This window comes from Solea senegalensis, linkage group LG8 (genome assembly GCF_019176455.1).
Source record: "Solea senegalensis isolate Sse05_10M linkage group LG8, IFAPA_SoseM_1, whole genome shotgun sequence".
Lineage (NCBI taxonomy): Eukaryota > Metazoa > Chordata > Actinopteri > Pleuronectiformes > Soleidae > Solea > Solea senegalensis.
The window spans coordinates 9681882-9698532 of NC_058028.1; the positions used below are offsets into that span (position 1 = coordinate 9681882).

The 16651-nt window shown below is 41.7% G+C and overlaps 1 protein-coding gene across 5 annotated transcripts in view; it reads left to right on the forward strand.

Moving 5' to 3' along the window:
* The first annotated feature begins 2237 nt into the window (after positions 1–2237).
* Positions 2238–16651, forward strand: part of actn4 (actinin, alpha 4) — a 49562-nt gene continuing 35148 nt past the window's right edge. For all 5 annotated transcript variants that reach the window (XM_044031743.1, XM_044031745.1, XM_044031747.1 and 2 more), the window contains exon 1: positions 2238–2620. In XM_044031743.1, the coding sequence (XP_043887678.1) occupies positions 2495–2620 (126 nt within the window). In that variant the 5' untranslated portion in view covers positions 2238–2494. The remainder of the gene's footprint in view (positions 2621–16651) is intronic.

Here is a 16651-nt window from a genome sequence, read left to right on the forward strand (position 1 = left end):
AACTTGTGTGTGTGTGTGTGTGTGTGTGTGTACATATATATATGTAAACTTATGTTGACCCTGTCACGAGTGGTACCAAAACCTGGTCCTACTGAGGCAGAACCTAATTTCTGAGGAAAGTTAAGGATAACTTATTTGGCAAAGGTATCAATGTAGAGTCCTAACAAAGGAGGGAGGGATCTCACAAATCTGTTCACTGTCACATTTTTAGGGACTTATAAGGACAAACCGTACGTCCCGTTCCTGTAAAGCGAAGGCATATTTAAGATTAGGGTGAGTCTCAAGGAAATGAACGTAAGTGAAAGATTTCCTCTGAAGTCATGGAGACGCTCTCTCTCTTTCCCTGTGTGTGTGTGTGTGTGTGTGTGTGTGTGTGTGTGAGAGAGAGAGACGTTTAAGGGTAGTGTGTAATAATCACACATCAGCCACACCCTAACATGCTGTCTCTCAGATTTCCTTATTGCATTCATATAATACATTTGAAAGATTACACACCGGTGAAGAGAGCTGACTTTCAGTTTGTGGTGCTGTTAGCTTTGTGACATAACATTTGAATAGTTCACCAACATACAGTATAATGTATTTCCAGAAAGGAAGTCACTGATAGATAAATAACAGCAGTAAGGATAAAGTTAAAGAGCAGGTTTTAAGGGGTTTAAGAGAGTTTAAGAGGTATTTGTCTTGTTTTTGCACAATCATATTTAAATATGTTACTGTTATTCATATATGTAAATAATAAAATAAAATATGACTTTTTTTTCCATGTTGTTGTTGCATCAGTATCATCAGCTACATTTGAGACTCACTGCCTCTGTCCAGTCTCTTATTATGCACAGTTAATTCATAAATGGTTTGTTTCTGCAAATGAGTGCACAGCAGCAGGGAAATGATGATTCCTACCTGTTGTGACCAATCACAGAGCTGCTAATGGTTGCACTGAAGTCTATATGCTGCTCTGGGCTGTGGTGACACTAATCGACCAGGACAGCCTGAGCATGACCTACTTCTGTAGGTGGCTCCTGCAGACAGGACGGTCACTCTGAGCCCGGCAGATGTAATGGATGATACTGCAGTGCAGGCTCTCCTGTTTTTATGATGTCACTCCTCTGGGTCAGTGCTTCTAAAATGTTTGCATCACAACTCTTTATGGTCACAGGCTGCACACAAATCATCCATGAAAGGCTGATTTTCCCTGACTGTATTGTTTGTTTTTTTATTTCCACTCATCAGGCTGGGACACTTTCAATAATGCAGATGTTTGTTTCTCCCTTCAGAAGATGTATGTTCAGCATCTTCTTAACATACATTTGTTTTAAAGTAATTACCAGATATAATTATACCTGTAATGATTATTGTTTGTTCTACTTCCTTAAGTGGGTGTGGTTCTTGATGAAAGTGAAACATCTTATGACACCTTCTCAGTAACTACTACTCCAACTACTGAGCAGACCCACTGGTACAGAGCTGAATGGAAACAAACGGTAACTGGAATGGCAGTAAAATGTCATTTACAGTTGCAAAAACACAGCACAGAAAAGCCTAGTTGGGATTTTAGTATCAGAATCAAGAATGTTTCATTGAGCCAAGAGGATTTTTGCAGTTTAATAGTACAATTACTGAAAAGGAGGATTTTTTTTAAATAACATGTTAAACTGTATGTAAAAAATAACCTTTAGAATTGGAAACTATGCTTCATGTTAGATGATGATTTATGTATTTGTTTTATATGGAAGTTCTGAAACTTCACTGGTCAAACACTTGAATAGTTTTCAGAGTTCTGCAGCTATAATATTTCACATTTATAACATGTCGTTGTCTCAGCAGCTCACGTACAAACGCGACCTGAATATTCATAAGGTGTCTGGGGCTGGAGAGGCTGCATGAGATTTACACAGATACATACATTTATAACAGGAAGACGTCGATGACGCCTTCAAAATAAAATATCATCGCTTAATTTGAGAAAAACAAGTTTTTAATTTCATTCTTATCACCCAGTGTAACACTTGACGAAGAATTAAATAATCATGAAAAACATAAAACATAAAAAAACATATATAAAAAAAATAAAAATTATCAGATTTGTTTGGCTGGTTTGATCAAATTGTGGCTTAATGAAATGAAGAAAAACATAGAGGTGAGTGAGTATGGCAGCGATCTATCTTATTGTGAAGGGTCTAACCGGAAGTTTCGCTGCTCACCACGGGCAGCTTGTCGGTTCTTCCCGGCAGCCTCTCGGTGCAGAGGAAAGCTTTTCTTCTCACAGCGGCAGCGGGGCTTTCTCACCGCACACACCGGCTATTCATCACAGGAAACCGCGCACTCACGGCCCAGAAAACAAGGACACTTTCTCGGTCGTGTACCCTCCCCGTCCCTCCTTTCAGTTTTGGGACGTTGTTGCCTCCCTCCCCATTTTTTATTTAATTTTTTTTATTTAGTACGTTTTCCCTCTCTGACAGTGTCTCTGTGGCGTACTCAGGTTTCTTCTGCTGACATGGTAGATTATCACGCTGCCAATAACCAGTCGTCGTCCGGCGCAGTGCAGACCTACATGGAGCAAGAGAATGATTGGGACCGGGACCTGCTGCTGGACCCGGCCTGGGAGAGGCAGCAGAGAAAGGTAAGTCGACCGGAGTCGTGCCCAGCTGGGCCGAATCGAGCCGGGCTGAGAGGAGGCGGTGGCGGCGGGCGGAAAGAAAATGGCAGGGGAGGGATGGGATGGGATGGGATTGGGAGTGGAGGTCAGAGCCAAAGACTACGGGCCTCGGATTTGCTCTATAAACCCCGCAGCTGCACCCACCACTGTCCCACTTTATGTCACCCATGTCCTCCTCACAGCCCGGCTCCCCCTCTCCTCGCCCTCTGCGTCTCTTTCCACTGATCAGTCGCTGATTAGCTTCTTGTCTGAGACCGTGAATGAAAAAGAACGCGGTTGTAGCTGCTGTTTTTTTGCTTTCTGTCAAACGTGATTTATTCCCCCTCATTCTCTCGCTCTCTGACCGGAAACAGGTCGCCCCATTGTTGCACGAAAAACCTAAATAGTGATTGTGTGAGTGAAACAGCGTGTTTGTGAAGGGTGTAGTAGAAGCTTGGCCCACTTGTCTGCTGCTCTAAGGCTGATAAGATTGAGGCGAGGCTGACAAATCTGACTGATACCACCTGGTTCAAGGCCGATATTTAGACTCCGGGACTTTGATTTATCCAAGTCAAATTAAGACTAGGTCCATTCTGCTACATTTTATTTTGAAAAAGGTGATTTCATGTTTAAAAAAGAGAAAAGTTTGTGTGTTCAGATGAGCATTTCAGCTGCGCTTCAGAACACATGTGAAATGAATACATATTCACTGTAATTGTGTTGCTTAGTTTCAGAAAGTACTTCCTTTGAATGAATGGCCTTTCATTTACAGTTGATATTCAAGTTTTTGAATGATAAGAACACCCAGGAAGTGAGCGCAGAGAAATGTGTCAAAAACTCGGTCACCTTTTGTCTATTTAGACTCAAACACAGTCTCGGAGTTTTGAGCCAGCAGTGTTTTTTATGCTATCACTGTTGGGGCCTCTAAAATACAAGGCTAGTGTGGACAGAGTGAATGTTGAGTAAAAAGGAGTAGTATGGGTGTAGCCTGATGCTGATCTTCAGGTAGGGCAAGCACCTTAACACAAAGCAGTGCAGTTCAGTTTGGTTTTTCAGACGTTTATTTGTGTTCAGTTTAAAGTCGTGAAGGGTAACGTAGCACACGTCCATTCAGGCTGCTGTAGAAACATGTTGGTACAAGATGGTGGCCATCGTAAAGCAAGGGCCTTGTCTGGAGAACATAAAGTGGTTTATTCTATGCCTGGAAAGAAACCAATTGGTTTTTATTTGAAAGTGATTTATACAGCTATTGCAGTCCAACCTCCCCACCCCATTTACTTTAAAGCTACACTGGGGTTGACATGTCTAAATTCTATAGTGGAGAGTTGAACTGCACTGTTTTGCTCGGGTGAAACATAGCTTAAGTCATTGAAACAAATTCCAGACATTCTCAAGAACCTTTTCAAACCTCAGAGTATTAGAAGCATCACAGCTATGTTAACTATTTAAAAAATCCATGAGAGAGAACGACTGTAACATGTTTACAGATGCTTTGACAGACCAACACCTTCTCCACAAAATTCAGAACTTTTACTATTGGAAAAGATGTTGTGGCTAACATGAGCAATGCTGCATTGCTGTGGTTATATTTGGTGTCGCATAGAGTCTGAAAATTTAAGCAGTTAAAAAATCTGCAGTAGAGCAAGTGGGCGTTCAGTTCTGTGCTGTGAAACACAGGAAAATCTGACACCAAACCACTTGGCACCACATTGTGCACAGAGTCCTGTGTGTTTCTGCCTTTGGCCTAATACTACCCCAAACATCCCCACCGCTGTACTCTTCCCCCGTCTTCATCCATCTTCTCCTCATCCACCACTCTCCCCTTCTTGTCTTGTTTTTTTGTAATAGATGCTGCTGAGCTGTGATTGATGCCACTGTGCACTGCAATACTTTACAACCTGTGTGCACTTTCCCCCAGGATGGCAATAAAAGCCATCCACTAAAATTTACTAGACTAAGGTGACCTAGTTTTTAACACAGCATTTCTCCTTTCTCCTTCAGGCAGCCTCCATGCTGAATGAATATACCCTCAAGTAGAAAGCAGTCAAAATTCAGACCCATCAAAGGCATTGTGTGTTTCACACTGGAAATGTTTAAAGGGGACAGACGAGCAATCCTGATAAAATGTATATCATAAACATACCTTCATGACTTTACAACACCTCTGGTACATCAGATTTTTTATGCTGTTAAATCTCAAAAGGGTGTGGAGAGGCAGTATATCGAAGAGCAATTTGAAGAATCACTGCTCGACAGTGTTGAATGATTTGAGAGGGTGTGTATTTGTGTGTGTGTGTGTGTGTATTTGTGTTTGTCTGCTAACCAGGCTAAGCACCCTAATTGTTCACTAACCAGTCAGATGACTGGCATACCTTCCATTGGTGTGACAACATACCGACTTGCCAACATTGAAGTTTGCATATTCATTCGGCCACTCAGCGGTTTAGCCGTCATCATGAAACATTCCTGCCATTGATGAGGATCACACCTGGTATGTTCAGTCCTCAGTCGCTACCTGATGCCAGTTAAGTCAACTGTGCAACCTCTGCATATTTGTCTCACAGGGGTCAAAGTTTTTCTTCTCTAAAGGAAACTTTATCCTGCCAATCATTAACAGAGTGAGGCTGGTTGTGTAAACCTGGGCTGAGGTCCACTCCTGCATTCCCGACTGCACACTCATCAGTGGATGCTGATGGGTGTTTAGTGGACTGGGGAGGGGACAGGCTGGGGACACGTCCCACTGTAAAGTTTGAGCTGTCCTAGTCGCAGCGAGGCTGGGAGAACTAAAGGCGAATTCCTGCAGTGTATTCACGCTCACTGTGCCAGTTATTGCACAAAAGGCAGCAAACGCCTCCTGCAGTAACATCCAGGGAGAAGTGGATCTAATGAGTGTGGGAATGAGCTTGTCCTTGTAATGTGTATGAGGGGGCGAGTCTGTAAAGTCAGAAAGGGGAGTGGTTTGTCAGTGGCAGGTTTTTCTATCACACTGACTTTTGCACATTCACCATGTTGAGTAACACAAGAGGGGAAAAAAAGACAGCACTGCCTCGTGTGTGTTTTCTCTCAGTACAGGGACGGGAAAAAGTGAGGAGGGAGGCAGTCAGATGTCATGTGACGAAAGCCTCATTTGACATTTGAACTCAAAATACTGTGTAACTATACTGTGCAAAGATTAGAAACTTTTACACAGTAGAAAACATGATCCGCACAGGCAGAGCTCATCTGTCTTATCTGTTCAGTAGGAAGATATTTGGCTCCAAGTCTAGCTTGTTTTAGGAGTCTCTTGTCATTTGGATATTTCCGTGCTATGCAGAGTTGAACAGTGTGAGTGTGTGTTTCTTTGGCAATGACTTTGTCCTTGCGGTGTGTTTCCAGTTGCGCATTTGAGCCACGTTTCTCAACACCCCAGAGTGGAGTGGACTGAGCCGTGCAGAGTCCAGTTAACAACAGTTTGTTACAGGCAAAGCTTCCCTCCTGACAAACATGTTATTAAGTCTCTGTGCTCAGGGATCCACCACAGGTTCAGACATGTCAAAGTATGCTGTGACGCTATCATATTGTAACTCTCAGTGTGGCAGTGCTTTTCAGCGACAGTTAGGCTTGACATTCACTATTTATTGTGTCATGATTCAAGGAGAAAGTACAGTGAGGTGGGTGGATGAGGAGTAAAGTACACAAACCAAAGGGTCTGGCATAGAAGGCCTCATTTGTCAAGGTGATGCATTTTTGAAATCACCGGCACTTGTTCTGATATTCCCCTCTGATGCAGCTGTGTTAGGTTAGAAACTGTAGACGGTTGTCCTTCATGCAGCCAATGTTCAGTGTGTGGCCACTATTAAGTATGCAAATCAGAATAGTTGTGGTCCAAGCAAAATGTAACTAGATTCATATCAGAGTTGATGCTTTATTCCCAATCTTTAGTTTGCATCAGGAGTGTGCAACAGTAATCGTAGAAGCATTCCTCTCATAAAAACCAGCTGTGTTACAGTGTGCTGACTGACTGATGTCTTATCTGTTTTATCTGCCTTCATTTATATACATATACTGACAGTCTCTTTGCATGGCTGTGATGGAAACCGATTGTGATATAGACTCACAGCTGCACAGATTTGTAACATTTGTAAGAGATGGAAAGGTCAATGGAATAATGTGATTTTATGTGATGCTCTTTTCTTTAAAATGACCTCTTGAGGTCAGTTTGTGCCTGTTTTGTATGGTACATAAAAGAAGAGGAAGTACATTTGAGCACTTTGTTCACAGTAGCTGACTGAGGAAGCGTACTTGTCATGGTGCATTAAATAAATGAATAAAAACAAAAGAATTTTTGTTAATATTGTCCATGTCATGTACAAGCCTAAGCTATTTGCCTCATCTTAGATGGAGGATGCTATAGCACCGGGTTTAGGTTGGCTTCAGTTAGTTTTCTCCTGAACTTGATTGGGTTTAGTCTGAAAAATGTGGACTGGGCTATGTTCATTTGTGTTTATCATCAAAGAAATATTTTTGTTGCTGTTATTGTATGTCCAATGTCACAAAGTACAGAGATTTTGAGTTAGTCCACTGACCACCATTACCTCATCATTATCTTCACGTACATCACAGACAATTCTTTTCCGTTGAAGTCGAGGTGGGCAGCAGGACACAGTGTTAGTTTGTTCTTTTAGCGCCCACTTTCACATGCTTTCTCAGTGAGCAGGCAGGCCGCTCTGGTTCAGATGGTCTGCGTTGGCTCAGTCAGGACAAGCAGCGAGTGACATTTTTTTTCCAGGACAAATAGACCAAACAATGCATCCTGCAGGCTTTACTACACTGGCTAAGATCTGGCTGAATAATATGTGTGTGTGGATGTGTGTGTGTGTGTGTGTCTGTGTCTGTGTGTTCGTGATTGACTGCTCCTCTGGAGCTGTTGTAATTTAGCAGCTTAACTTAGTATTTATTTATTTTTTCTGCCTCAGGTAAACTGTAAGGTCAGATAAACACATACTGCTAATGTTTTTGAAGTTTTTGTACGCAGTATCATTGGTTGATGGAATTTTTATTGAAAGTTAAAAACTGACAAGACAGTTAGTTCAGGAACAGGGGTGGAATTGTAGGTTACCTCATGATACAAGGCAATATGAGATATGTGGCAGAATAATGTCGTAATACAGTGATTCTTAAATTGTTGATATATTGCACGACAATCATGGTGAGTGAGTCATCTTTGAACTGGAAAATTGTTGGTTCAATTCCTGGCTCCACTAGTCTACATGCTGATGTGTCTTTGGCCACGACACTTGAGCGTGACAATGGGTATGAAAGATCTGATAGAAAATGTGCGGCACGTAAATGAACGTGTGATGAAATTAGAGTGAATGCCAAAACAGTAGTGTCAAGCAGCTCTGACCATTTACCGTTTTCCATAACACTGCATCATGACATCTGTCAAATGAACCAAAATAAGATGCCGTTACAAATGTTAAGTACAGGATTTGGCGAAGTTGCATTCTCTTCACTGCTATTTGCCAGTATCAGTGTCGACGTCTTCAGCCTGTTAACATCTGTTCTGTTACCCTCATGTCTGTGATAATCTCCACCACCAGGAGTAGTGACGATGTAGTGACACTGGGGAGTCGATCTGTGAGGAAATCTGTTAATGGTGCCATATTTTTTCAAATTAAAATATCCATATCTGGAGCCAGCATATTGGTACTCATATTTTATGAGTCGGGACATGGATATGTTGTTATATATTTTGTCTTACCCCATTCAGGAACAAATTAGACAGCTTGCAAGAAAAGACGAACTTTATGACTTAATTGTTTTAACATTTTTTTTCCTAACCATGTATTTTGGGGTTGTGAGATAATGGAAGTTTCGTCTTTGGTCATCCCCTCACAGCCAGCTGATTCCAGGCCAGCTGTGGGAAAGCCCACTGCCTCAGCTGACCGCGGTCCAGAATCAGCTTGTGGACCTAAACAACGAAAGCAGTCAGTCAAGCAGACGGGCAGCGAGAGGACAGAGCACAGAGGAATGTCACCCCTCTCACCCCCCTTGTCTTTTTCTCTGTTCTGCCTTTGGTGGTGGTGAGAGAGCATGCAGGGGGAGACATTCCTTTGGTGGCCCATTATAGCCTGCTAGGCTAGTGGGAGGTGACTTTTTGCTAAAGGGGGGCGGGGTGTCCTGTTTTTTCTGCCCAACTAGGGGGAAGGGAGGTGGGCGGGTGTAGTTTGTCGGATTGCAGATGTGGTCAGTGAGGTGGAGACGAGAGGGTGAATCCTCCTCTGGGGCTGAGTGTGCTCACTCTCTTGGGGGATGCTTTCATTTCCAGCCTGTTACAATGTGGCGGAAGTTATGGCGCCAAGTGTTGCTCTGAATATTTGTGTGCAGAGAAGTTTTCAGGCACCACCACCCTGTGTTTGAATGAAAACAGTGTGGCAAACTTGATTTCACTGTCCAGTCATTTGAGAGGCTGTGGCTACTGTGTAGCCCAGAGCTGTTATTGACGATGGCCGGCTGTAAGTCTGTTTTTGTGCTGAGGTGGTGAAGCTAATGCGTTTCTCTTTCTAAGAGATTTCTTCACGGTCTGTTTCGCTCCCATTCTCCTTGTGCATGTTTCATTTTGGGGCAGAGAGGAGGACTTGGGTGCGTTCAAGTGTCACTGCAGCCACAAATCTCTGGATTCAGTTTGTGGCTGATAAAACTTCAGCTCTCTCACTAACTGTGGTTGTTCACAGGCCTACATCTTTGCCATTGTGTATAGTCATGGGGATTACTAAATGGCATTTCCCTCTGATGAATTGAAATTGGCAACAACAAGGACTAAGAATTTCCTTTTGGTTGGCTGCCAATATTCTTGTTGATGGTTTTAGCAAGAAGCTCAGACCCCACCTCCCCCTCTTCACATGTCTCAAAGTGTGTCCTGAACATGGCTTTTAAAGGAGTATATTGACTTCATCTGCATCTCTTTTTGATCCACATGCTGCTGCCTTTAAAGCACTTATCATTTAGTTGTCTATTGTCTTTCTTTCTTCAAACTCAGAGGGCAAACGGCTGAAAGCTTGTGCTGAAACCATTTGATTAATATTACTTCTTGCTTTTAGCTTCACATATGTGTACATTTGTTGGCGATATTGTAAACTAAACTGATTATCTTTTAGTCAAAGTCTTTATTAGGCCCAAATAACATTTTGAATATGTTGTCCAGGCCACAGAGGCCTTTCTCCATATGTAGATTAAACAGTTCATGCAATTAACTTGCTGCCGTTGTTGCAGTAACTACATAGTTTAATCTGTTGAGCTCTTTGTTGATGTGCTGATGCTCAGATCACTATTCTAGCAGACTCATCCCAAGGGGACTAAGGTAAGAAAATAAATGATCATAAAGCGAATAGACCAAACAATTTCCAAACTCCAGAAGAAGACAACAAGGTAGACAGGTAGAGACAGTGAATGTAAGAGCAAGAGAGAGGTGGGGCTATGACTTCACTGTTTTCCTAAAGAGGTGTATTGGTTGTATACATGGAAATGCATGGGTGGTGCTTTGAAATCAGAATCAGAATCACCTTTATTGGCCAAGTATGTGAACACATACAAGGAATTTGACTCCGGTTTAATCCAACACACGCTGTATATTAAACGTAAACATCAACATAACTTAACATACATTCAACAAAAGTGAATAAATAAGGTGAGCCAGAGGTCCGGTCTATTTTTAAATATATATATTTATGTATATAAACGGTAAGGTGCAAAATAGTGAATAAATAAATAAACTGGTCAAGTGTTCAGTAGTGTGACGGCCTGGGGGGAAAAAACTGTTCTTAAGAAATGTTCCTACTCCAGGACCCGTTGTCCAAAATACTGGTTCTGTGTTCTGTGTGCTTTGTTTTTCTGTGTGTGATTGTGTCTCTGTAACAACATGTGCGCTCTCATGCAGACCCAGTGCGTTTGAGAATGTGGAGGAGGTACTGTTTGTATGAAAGGGATGTGTGTTCAGGTGTTTGTGTTTAAATGCCTGTGTTTATGTGTGTGAGGTTGGGGGGACCATTATATTATGGCTCTTGGGGAGGGGGCGATGATTGCAGTTTTAAAGTGAGGTTTTGCCCTCCTCTAGCTTTCCAGCAGAGACACATTAATGTGGGTTTGTCTGTCTGTGGCTGTTGGTAAACACAGTGCAATTAAACACCTACTGCACAGGTGTGTTCTTGCATGCCTGAGTGCTTGAATTCGATTACGATTTTTCCTGAAGTTATTGTGCATCATCTTTGGTTCATTTACCATACAGGGAAATATAACAGTGAAAATGACAAAGCTGCAGTTTACAATAACATCACATCACATCACACCCCCGCCGTCTGTGGGTGTGTAATTTGGCTGCAGCTATGATGACAAAAAATAAATAACACCATACTGTGTTCACCGCTGTGGTTTCCAGATCACACTCTGCACAGTGCTCTGAGAAAATGAGTTTATCTGCAAATGTAAGATATGAAACAATATATCACCATTATCATTGTGGCCATTTAATGAGATGGCAGCATGAAAATGTGCCAGTGCTGTGCATCCCCAGCTTTGTGAACCTGTTGTCTAATGTGTCTTTAACTATCTCTGTGGACCCTTTCCTCTCAGTGCCGTCTCCATGGCTGCACAGTGCAGATAGTGTTCATACATGTGTCTGCAAGGCTGCAGCCTCTCTCTGCTTACAGGGCTATGTATTTTTGGCAACAGTCCTTCACAGCTCTGCTGTCTTCCTGCAGCATAGAGAACGATAGTGTGTGCATGGTCAAATTCAATGAAAACTAGATATAGAACTAGAAGATAGAAGCAACGGTGTTAAATCTTGTTTTTACTTCTACTCTGGTTTGTCTTCAGAAGCAACCAATAGATATGCATTGCCTACACAATCACACTTTTTTCAACCTCTTTATGAAAAGCATATGAAGGTGTTGGTGGGCAAGCTGCTGCTTGCTGTTTAGATGTTGCTCTTGACCAATGGGAGATTTATTTTTAGATGATTGGTCTTATTGTTCTTCCTGTGTAGCTCACAGTAATTATATTCTTTGTAATCCTCCGTGTCTCTTTGCTGTTGACTATAAAAGGTTTTTAAGGGAAGGTGTCTGTTCTTTTTATAAAATGGTTTACTTTCTACATGTTGGACAGCATACTTTCATCAGCTTGTGTGTGCGTGCGTGCATGCTGAGGATGTATTTTTAGCGTCTGAAATTGTCCTCAATCTAATCGGTCAGTGTGACCGTTCAGCAACATCTGCTGGAGTGGACAGACCCCACGACTCAACAAAGAGATTATCTCCCAGCTCTCATTGCCAGATTACACACCAATATGCCATCAAAGTAGGAAATGATACATGTAGCATATCATATGCATGAATGTGGCTGCTGATTTCTGAGTTTGGTAATGAATTGGTAGTTAATGAATTGTTAGTGGGAATGGAGACACCAATAAGAGAACTTGTATCATATGTATCAAAGTTAGTGTCATCAATATAATCTATAATGTTTCATTGTTCTCATTTGCAGGAGAGATTATCTTGCCTACACAGATTTAGGGTAAAAGTGGACCAGAGGATTATGTCTTTAATTCTACCACACTCTTGCACCCCATAGTCAGGTATGGAATGTCAGCATGAAGACAACAATCTGACTGGTTAGTTAAAATTTCCTCATTCATCTCATTCTTCTTTCATTCTATCTCTTATACGTTCAGATAATATAGAAATGAAGCCAGTGTCAACATGACAGTTTAAAAACAAACAAACAAACAAAACCCCTCATTTGTGTCTACATGGGTTTGATAAATGTTACTTAGCTGCCGGAGTTGTGCAACACTTCTTATCACTGGTTGTGTAATATGTGAAATACATGTCATTAGAGGTTGCGATTGGCTCCAGAGTGTGATGGGTTGATTATTTGATTTGTTTGTCTGTTTTGGATTTAGATGGACTTAGTTTCATATGTGTAGCCTCATTGTATCGAAGCTCGTAATGTATCGTATAAAGACTCTGAAGAGTCTGCTCAAGTCCTCAAGAACTGACAAAGTAACGCTTTGTTACATATTCAGATGTGTGTCTTTGTGATTTTGCACCACCCCTACCCCACCACTACCAGTTGTAATCAGCATTTATTTTGTGAAACAGACAGGTTTTTATCAGTAGAATCCACTTGTGAAACTTGTCTTGCCATTTTCAGGTCAATTATTTCCATTTATCTTCCTTTTCATGTGATATGTTGCCGTTGTGTTTCTGCCTGCCTTGCCACCATCACTTGTGATGTAAACGCAATGTGGGCAGTGCAGAATGTTTCCATGTGTCACAAGATTAAAATCACCACTACACTGAGAGTCGTTTCAACTCATTTGGCAATAACTTGAATGAAAAAAACATTCAGTTGTATTTAAAAATTATCTTTAATTAGATGACATGTAGAGTGTTAAACAATTTAAACATGAACAGGATGACTAGCATAGATCAAAAGCATGCAGAACTAATGTATAATCTTAGTTTTCTTCTGTGCATTCACATACACATGGCAAACCACGTTCTTCTTCTAATAATAATAATGTTGTTCCAGAATTATCCTTGATGCACTTGTGCATGCATGGCCACACCTAAACAGGTTCTTCTCCCTCTGGGCTGGGTGTGTGAGTGACAGACGGAGCACAACAACAGGCAGTCTGGTAGTAAAGGCTGAGCTGGGACACAGTAAGTCGTCATGCTATATCTGGGACATGTATGTGCACACTCAGCAGGCATCTGGAGGGGATGTTGGGCTGATTTAGTTAGTGCTACGTTCATTCTGAGAGTCACACATCTGTGATCGCAGACCACACCAGGCCACAATGAGGCCAGCTTTAAACAGTCACTCTGATCATCTACAGTTCTTCACCAAACGGTTGCCACTGCAGGATTGTTCCACCCTCCACCATTAAAAATTATTAATAATCTATGTTCAAGTTCTGCTGGATAATGCAGCTACTTGACAGTAAAACTGGGCTTGGTATTAAACCTTCATACTTTTTCAGAATGAATGTGATTAGCAACCCTCACTATGAGAATCTGACAAACCCTGGCACTAAATGTTAAAAAAAACAAAAGCAACATCAGTGTTTGCCTTCTTTTCGCTGTCTCTTGCGTATCATTGTATGTTATTTATTTGTCATTTGTGACCTGATTAGACTTATTATATTATATATTTTTATTCCAGTCCATTGCATTTGTCTTGTGAAAACTGTCTGAATTTGCTCCGGGAATCACCTGCTGGCAATTGTAGGTATTTACAAGAGTTTGTTGTGGTCTCATGACAAAACCCTCTCTCCTTCACAATGAGTTTTCAAACATTGTAACACAAGTGACAGTGAGCAGACAGACCACGGTCAAACTATGTGTGTGTGCTTGTTTCCTCTGCGGCTATCTCTGATTTCCTCAACGAGCGTCTGTTGTATTATTTAAGAGCTTTCAAACTGGGGCATTGGGCAAAGAGGTGAAGAGGAGAGGCCTTCTGGGGCACACACACACATGCATACATGCTCACAGTGAGTGTACATACAGTTATTTAAAGTGCATTTCTGTGAGATGTGCAGCTAACACAATGGAGATAAAAGTGTTTTGTGATGTTGCTTGAATTTGACTTTTTATAGATATGCACTGCGAATGCTAACTTATTTCAATTTACTCAACATAAACAAAAGAAAACACAACACTTCTTGAATATTATTGCCCTAGAAAATGATTTCTGACATTGAAACGGTACAAATAAAAACCTCATAATACTGATATTTAAAAAAAAAAAACATTGGAAGAAACAACAGAACAAAATTGTGAAAACCGTCATTAGTTCAGATGATTTATGTAGAACCTTTTTGAATGGTTCTGTACACGAGGAGCAGGAACATGGATGAATGGATGAACGAAGCAACCAGTGTTGGTTTCAGTGCACATAACGGCAACATTAAATATTTACTGATTGTGCATGGCCTTCAGGTTTCCTGTGCTGCTCTCATTTAGAGCGTGCACGTTCTGCTCGCAAGATAATCCCACTGTAGCAGCACTACTTCTCTGCCTCGCTCTTCTTTACCACAGTTGTTAAGGAAACAGGCTCAGAATAAGAAGTCTCTGGAGTGTGTATGCTGCTATTTTGAGGAGTTTGCTTTTGACCATTGGTGTTGTAATGCCAAATTGTTTTCTGTGTGTGTGTGTGTGTGCTATATAGTGGTTTAGCTTGGGGCTCTGTCTACTCAATGTTGGGATGCTTCTCCAGCATCAGCCTTTGTTGATCCTCTTCATAACTTCAGTCTGTTTTAGTTTTGAGCTCCCTGTGAGACTCCACGCCTAGAGCTTCTATGGGGAGACAATGGATGGGTGAAGGTTTTCGTTCAGGGCTGTGGAATCACATCTAATCGGTGTTTGAGCTCAAATATGATGATCCTGGAATGATTGGTCAGTCTCTGGTCATGGGGCATATTTCCCCAAGGCTGGAAACGAACTCTAGATCAGTTGCAGACGTCTGGTTCTAGACCACTTTGTTCACATTACACTGAAGGATTTTTATACCCCAGCTTTAATGTGAATTTGTGTTTTTTTTTTACACTGTATCTGAATATTTTGGCTCTTGTTCATCTTAAAAACAAAAGAATCTCATATTATTCTGCACCATGTGAAATGAACATTTAAAACACATGCAGACAAACACGTTTTTTGGGGAGATTATGCAGCCTGTATGTGTAAGACAGTATTGAGACGCACATGCAGGCCAGCAGAGAAATGCACTGAGCTTGAGACAGATGGCTGAGGAGCACTTACTGCAGGTTCACTGCCAGTTTATGCAGCTGAAAGGACAGACGATCCAGATACACTGCTCCTGCTGAAGGCCTCAGGGTCCGAAATGAAAATGGAAAACGGGAGGATTCTTTTCGTCTTCCCTGGTTTTTCTGTTGTTGTGTCTCATATTTTACCCAGTGACAGCAGTGAGAGCAGAACATCTTTCCAGGAGGTGGTAACATGAACAAGATGGAATAATAAATATTGAATGTAGTTGGCTATTGATAAATCTGACTACTGGGCTCATCAAAGCTGAATTTACTGAATAAGACGGTAGCTCTGGTGGAAACATATGAGACAGGGATGGAGTGAATTGAGTTGTTGATGAGTGTCTGCAGAGCTGTGTTCATTCTCTTCTTTCAGCTGGAGAGAGAGAGAAAGAAAGAAAGGGAGGTGCTGAGGTTTCTGTGGTTCCAGATATAAAGTCACCACTCTGGCAAACAGTCAGGTGTGGCCTCTGAGGTGTGTTTGACACTTAATGTGCCAGATGACAAATCAAGACAAAAGAGAATTACTGCAGCCAATTGTATATTCTTCTTTTTATTTGGCATTTGCCTTTGTTTGACTTGACAGGTTAAACACAAGAATTCAAGATGCCCGTCTGTCCATACAGAATAATTTGTCGTTTTATCTTAGTTGTCAGTTCATTTTCATGAAAGTATTTATTTATTCATTGTATAAAAAAAATCCATTTGAGCTGTTGTTGCCATTAAAACTAGAGTTGACATTTCAGTCAAACCAGCAGCTACAGCAGAACGTTGCCTGCTGCTGCTCGTCTTAATGTCAGTCAGGAAAGTCCTCTTCCCTCACCGGCACCAGCCACGAGCCTCCTCTCCTGTCTGATCCAATCAAAACTAGCCCGAAGAGGATTATATAGCTACCGTTCCATCAGCTAACAAAGACTCCTCTGTTGGCTGTCCTCTGATTCACAGCGCTGTAGGGAGTGCACAGTGGCATGCATGTAGGGTGAACGCAGACCCTGGTACCCTGCAGCAGCTTCACAGCAGAACAGTCTTCTCTGTTGTATGTGTGAATGAGCTCAGCGCTCTGGTTTTGACACCGCTGTAGTGGAGACACGACGACTCAATGCTGTAGTGTGAGAGTCGTGCTGCGTTGTTTCCTGCCGAGTGTGCCGTTATCGCAGGACTGCAGTTTCTGTGCTGACACGTTTGAACACAAATACAGTATTTGCTATTGATTAT